The 6,264-nt window shown below is 48.6% G+C and overlaps 1 protein-coding gene across 4 annotated transcripts in view; it reads right to left on the bottom strand.

Annotated features, from left to right (window-relative positions):
* Window positions 1–795: 795 nt before the first annotated feature.
* RCAN1 (regulator of calcineurin 1) overlaps window positions 796–6,264 on the bottom strand; it is a 96,377-nt gene continuing 90,908 nt past the window's right edge. For all 4 annotated transcript variants that reach the window (XM_041734994.1, XM_041734996.1, XM_041734998.1 and 1 more), the window contains exons 3-4: window positions 5,409–5,568; window positions 796–2,591 (exon numbers count right to left, since the gene is read on the bottom strand). In XM_041734994.1, coding sequence (XP_041590928.1) covers window positions 2,419–2,591; window positions 5,409–5,568 — 333 coding nt within the window. In that variant the 3' untranslated portion in view covers window positions 796–2,418. The remainder of the gene's footprint in view (window positions 2,592–5,408; window positions 5,569–6,264) is intronic.

The following is a 6,264-nucleotide window of genomic DNA, read 5'->3' as shown; positions in this document are numbered from 1 at the left end:
TGGCTCAGGTGGTGGTGATCCCGGGGTCCTGGGATCGAGTCCCACATCAGGCTCCCCTGCTTCTCCCTCTGCCTATGTTCCTGCCTCTCTCTCTGTGTCTCTCATGAATAAATAAATAAATCTTTTTTTTTAAAGTGGATTTGCAACATGTTTAAACATCGAGCATCTATGGGTTTAAAATACGTCAGTTCTCCTGGACACGACAGGATGAGGCTATTCATAAGAGAAAAAAAGAAGAGCATGTGAATTTTCATGGAGAAATGCCAAGTGTTAATCTAGATGGAGCTGAATGTCATTTGGGAGAGTTGGCAAATAAACCCTGGGTGGTTCGGGCTTCTGTGGGCTAGCACAGCGGGCTCACCACCCCGTGTAATCAGGGCTCCAGGGAAAGGCCGCTTGGGATTCAAACAGAAGGTGCAGAAACAGACCTTCCGAACATAACCAGCCTTTGTGATTTGGTATCTTGCGTGGACATCTTTCCTAACAGGAAAGACAACTCCTCAAATTAACAATCAGAAACACTGTTGTTTGTTTAGCGGGGCTGCTGGTCTTGTTGGTGAGTGGTGTTTTTGTCATGGTATCATCTCAGCACATACTCAGACTCCCGATTCGGTTTTATCTATTGGCCTCTGGTTTTATCTATTCTCCTCTTTACGTTTACCCTCCGCCATCCGCGGCAAAGAACTGGAAGTTTCTAAACAGAAGCTCAGGGAGGAATGTGTCTCCTTTTGAGACTGCAGGCTTCAAAGAGTTCCCAGACGGAGCATCAGAAATAAAACGGCACAAACACGAACCTTTCCGTAAAGAGCATATTGTGCTGATTTATTATTATAGACTGCAGTTAAAAAAAATAGTTTGAGGTTAGCCTCTCCAGTTTAAAAGCACTTAACCAGGAACACTTGAACAGCTGGGCAATGATCTCTCCCTCACCTGCCCCCCACCTCACCGAGTACTGTAAACAGGGTTTTGAGAACATTCAGTCAGTTTCTTGATACGAACAATCAAATATGTATTTGCTTCTTAAAGGGAACCATCTTCCAAATTTCCAAAGCATGCACTGTTACTTGGCATTAGGTATTTTCAAAACGATGCATTTTGTTACGGTATCGTAAGGCCAAAATAGGATACCTATTTACCAGACAGACACGTTACAACTAGAAAAAAAAAATTACAGACTTTAACCGACTGTAACGATTCCATCGGGAATGAATGGGGAAAGGCACTGCATCTCTTGCATTCCACCACACGTGTACGATATCCACTTCACATGCTTTGAATTCAAGTCCTGTCCAACGTTTAACAGCGTTTTCTACGACATACAAGTCACAGGTAGGGTAATAGTCTGACACCACTCTTCCACTGCCATATTTTTCACCCAAGTGTACAATAGGTATGAATATATGCTATCAGCTTTATTTACAAGTTTATCTTGATGTTTTAGTGGAGTAAAAAAAAAATCAACTATCTCAGCCAACAGCTCCCCAAAAAGGTTTCTTTTTGGGCTACGATTCATGTGGATAAACCACCACATAAAAGAAATCAATGGAACCGATGTCTGACCCAATAGACCTAAACTAAAATTTCTCACCCACTGAAAGTTGGCAGTGAAACTGCTATTCTCTGAATTTTATAAAGCGAAACTCTACACAGGAATTTGAGCTCGACTTCTCTTGCCAAAGCACAGGGTGGATGTTGCGGGGGGCTAGGATGCGGGGCGGCCGTGTGGCCGGTGAGATTCCCCTCATGACTGCAGTTGCAAAAAGAGTCAGGAATCTGGAAAGGTGATGACAGATTTTCCAAATGCTCTCCCGTCTTCCCAAAAGATGTAAAACTAACAGTGGCGTAACTCTATACACGAACAAAGGTTAGTTCTGAAAATCAGTAAGTATACATGCACAAACATTAGAACATGAGGGGGGAGAAAATGAAACACTACAAATCCCACATTGCCTCGTTCTCGTTTTCACAACGTTTCTGCCCCAGACACTTGGTGGCACCGCGGTGCCTCTGCCTAACAGGAGAGAGAGCCTACCCCGCAGGCTGGCTGGAAACAGAAGGCTCTCCCCACACCCAGGGATGAAGCTGCCCTTGACGAAAACAGAACCTACTGGAAAAGAACAAGTAGGGAACGCTACCATTATCAGTCTTCCCGAGACGTGCCCAAATGTCCTTGTGCGATCACCTCAAACTCAGTGATGGGCTCAGGACATTCCCGGAAGCCACGGACACCGGCAGAGGCGCAGCATCAGGACCAGGAGACGGAGCCCCGATTCTCTTCTGAGCAACGTGAACTGGAGTTTCTGCCACCGGGATCACGGCTGTCACCTCCCGGGTCGTGAGCGGCCACTTCCACAGTACAAGATTCCTCCCCGTGGGTGTGATTCAGAATACTTCTTCCCCCCTGGGGGAAGGGCCAGTTCAGCTTAAGTGGAGAGGCGCGTACTCCGGCCTTCTGGTCTGGATGATTTTGGGCTTGGGTCTCTTCATCCTCTCCGCCTCGTCGTCTTCTTCGTTCTCCTGATCGCTCTCGCAGACGTGGACCACCACGCTGGGGGTGGTGTCGGTCGCTGCGTGCAATTCATACTTTTCCCCTGAGGGAGGAGGACAAATGACAGGGTAAGGCAGGCAGGGGCCTGAGGGCCAGAGGGCACGAGCAAAATGGGGAAAAAAGCATGGAGGGGTCTGACTGGCCAAGATGCTGTGGCTGTTCAGTGGGGATTGAGGGACACGGCCAGATCCGCTCTGGACTGGCATTCCTTAGGTGGGTTTAGCAGAAAAAAAAATATATAAATATATATATATATGTAGATAGATACACACAAATATAATATAAAAATTTATATATATAAATATAATAAGTTTTAAATAGATATAGATATAGTCACCATTACGTATTACTCTGCTTTTAAACACTGTGAACAGAGGTGTATGGAAAGGGGCTCCTGGGTGGCTCAGCGGTTGAGCATCTGCCTTGCCTTGGGCTCAGGTCGTGATCTTGGAGACCCGGGATCGAGTCCCACATTGGGCTCCCTGCATGCAGCCTGCTTCTCCCTCTACCTCTCTCTCTGTGTCTCTCATGAATAAATAAATAAAATATTTTTTTAAAAAAGAGGAGTATGGAAAGAGTGTATTTTATTTATTTATCTATCTATTTATTTGAATGTGAGAGGCAGGCAGAGGGAAAGGAAGAAAGAGAATCCAGGCAGGCTCCACGCCCAGCACGGAGCCCAACTCAGGGCTCATCTCCCCATCCTGAGACGGTGACCTGGGTGGAAGTCAAGAGTCAGACACTTAGCTGATTGAGCCACTCAAGTGCCCCAAGGGCTGTATTTTTAATTACACTTAACCTGTTCACCGGGCCTCCTAAAATTATCCAGATGACTCCCCAGCGAGGTGCGAGGAGTGAGCATTCAGGCAAAGACAGTGCATGGATAAAACACGTTAGGAAGGACCACCTCGAGCCTCCCCCTCTCAAGGCTCCGGCGGGGGGGGGGGGGCAGCACACACTGGGGACAGGAGGTGTAATTATGGCTGGTCTGAACCAGGCGCTCCGAAAACATTTCTGACCGCAGCATCCCTTCTCAGAGGACAACTTTCACCCCCGGGAGCCGGGAGTGTCCTGCAGTTCTGTGTCAGCCTGAGTTTGGCCAGGTTTGGTCCAGTTCAGATGGCTCTGGCCCAGCAAGGGTGGGACGGATGAGTCTTCTGTAACTGAGAAGCAATCTATGGTGCGGGTCTGGCTGCATCTTAAGGGCTGAGGGAGGCAGTTGGCCAACCTGTGGGCAGTGAGCACTCAGGAGCCGGAGCCCAGGGGTACACTCTTTCATATCCCCGTGACCTTCCGATGATAGTGACTCTGACCTCACCAAGTTGATTACCTGAGTGCAAGGCAAGTTACTGACCTAGTGCACAGGACACAGGCCCGATGAGTGTCACCTAGTTTTACTAATGTTTACAAATAGAGCGGGGATTATTACTGGTGGGAAGTCGGGTGTAGTAGAAATGCTATGATTTAAACAGGTGGGGGGACGAGGGTTTGCTTCAGTTGGCTCTACCCCCCTGGGGGTGCTGGGGTTGGGTTTGCCTCCAGCCTGATTCTGGACCTGCCTCATGCTACTCTGGGGACTCTTGGGAACACGCAAAGTTTTTTCTATCTGGAATATCAGCGCAAGTGGCTTTGAAAAGGTGGGCGAGTCTCAGCTCTCTCAGAGAGGGAATGAAGGTGGAGGGTCAAAAGATCACGTTGGTCAGGATCCTTATCTACCTACGAACTGGCCACAATCCAGAAAGCTTTGGCATCGGGCCACATTTACAAAATCTTTGCAAAGTACAGCCAAATAAGAATGTGGTTCTAGCTCACCGTTAAACAAATGAAGGGTGAATGGGTTTTATTATGTCTAGTTTCTGAAGAAGCTTCTCAAATTAGCCTTCTGTAAAGGAGTGGTAGATTCTGGAATGTGAAGAACTGTCCCTAGCAGCACTTCTTGGCTCTGGAGCAGTTTGTCATCTCTCCAGGTGGAGGTCCCATTTCTTCTCTCTAGAATCCAGGGGGACTCCACCCGTCAGCTCTGCTAATGTGCCTGAGCCAGGAGCTGCTGGGAGGAGCTCCCGTTTCCTCAGATTGGCCATCCTGACCCTGACCTTCACGCCACCATTACCAGTAAGTAACGTGATTCTTGCTCACTCCCACAGAGGGAATTTCCGCTGGGGCAGTGTGTTCAGAAATGTAATCTTTTCAACATGAAACTGCTGATGGTCCACGAAATAAAACCCTCAATCTAAAGGAACATGCTCAGATTGCTGGTCAAGGAGAAAGGAGAAGCTGATGGTCTCAGCATTTATTACATTTGCTCTATGGATAGGGCAGGAGGGTGCGCTCGAACCACTTGACGCCCCTCGCACCTGCCCACTCACCCATACCCTAGCAGGTAAGACAGGAACCACCCACATTTTATTGCTTCCAAAAATCATGTACTGGGCGCTGCCCATGGGCCAGGCACTGTTTGAAGTGCTTTCTACCTCTACTGCTCACCACTCCACTGGGTAATACCCATTCTGTGGAGAAGACTGAGGCCAGGGCACCTGTTATCTCCCTGAATACTCACACCTGATGTCACATCAGAGGACTGGATCCTCTACTTTTCTCTGGCAAGTCAGCAGGGGAGCACCCCAATGGGGCCAAGTGGGGGCATGCGTGACCGGGGCTCTTCTCTCCTCTCTATGGTTCTCTTGAACATTTAACAGGACTGGTGAGAATCAGATCAATGGATGAAACCACCCTGACCAGAAATGAAATTCCTAGCCACAAGGATATGGCTGCTCCCTGCGGCAGGTGAGCATCTCTGTCTCGGCCCTCCAGCAGTTTCCCGCCATCTCCTTCCCTGCTCCCACCCAAGGGCACAGCTTACCTGGCCCTAGCTTGGAGATAGCGTATAACAGATCATAATTTATGACGGGAGTAGCATCTTCCACTTGTTTCCAACCAACTGGCGGCGAGGCAGGAGGAGAGATCAGAAACTGCTTGTCTGGATTTGGGGGAGCCAGGTGGGAACTTCCTATGTGTAAAGTCTGAGGAGAGAAAGAAACACAGGTGGATGTTTCTTGAAGAAAGAACCCAAGAGATGCAACGGCACCTAGGGACACCTTGTGGAGGGCAGGTGAGGAAGGACAAACCTATGTCTGGGCAGCAGAACGTGTGCCCAGGACGTGTGCTCAAGGATGGCTCGTGATACGGTCTATATAGAGAAGGTGACAGGTTATTGTGCTAACCTGATTAGAGCCCCTCCCGGGACTGGGACCCACAGGCACAGGGATGGCAAGGGATTACCACTGACCCAGACTGATGGAAAAATAGTACAGTTTTAGTAGAAATGGAAAAATAAAGCACTGTTGTTGAGGTCAGAGGGATTTCAGAATCCATTTCTTCCAGCTCCTATCAGAGACATAACAGAAGCTCCAAAAAGTTAAGCAACAGGCCCAAGATAATAGAGTTTCTCAGGGACATCAGGGTGGCTCAGTCGGTTAAACATCTGCTTTTGGCTCAGGTCATGATCTCAGGGTCCTAGAATCGAGCCCCGCGTCAGGCTCCCTGCTCAGTGAGGAGTCAGCTTGTCTCTTCCCTCTGTCCCTCCTCCCCAGCTCCTGCTCTCACTCTCTCAAATAAATAAAATCTTAAAAAAAAAAGGTTTCTTAGGGGCCAAAGCAGGAATGGGGGACCCCTGGACTCCTGCCCATCCAGTGGTACCCCACAATTCCCTCCCTCTG

The sequence above is a fragment of the Vulpes lagopus genome, chromosome 20 (genome assembly GCF_018345385.1).
Source record: "Vulpes lagopus strain Blue_001 chromosome 20, ASM1834538v1, whole genome shotgun sequence".
NCBI classification, from domain to species: domain Eukaryota; kingdom Metazoa; phylum Chordata; class Mammalia; order Carnivora; family Canidae; genus Vulpes; species Vulpes lagopus.
Note: the sequence above shows the minus strand (reverse complement) of the source record. Positions and strands in the feature narration are given on the sequence as shown.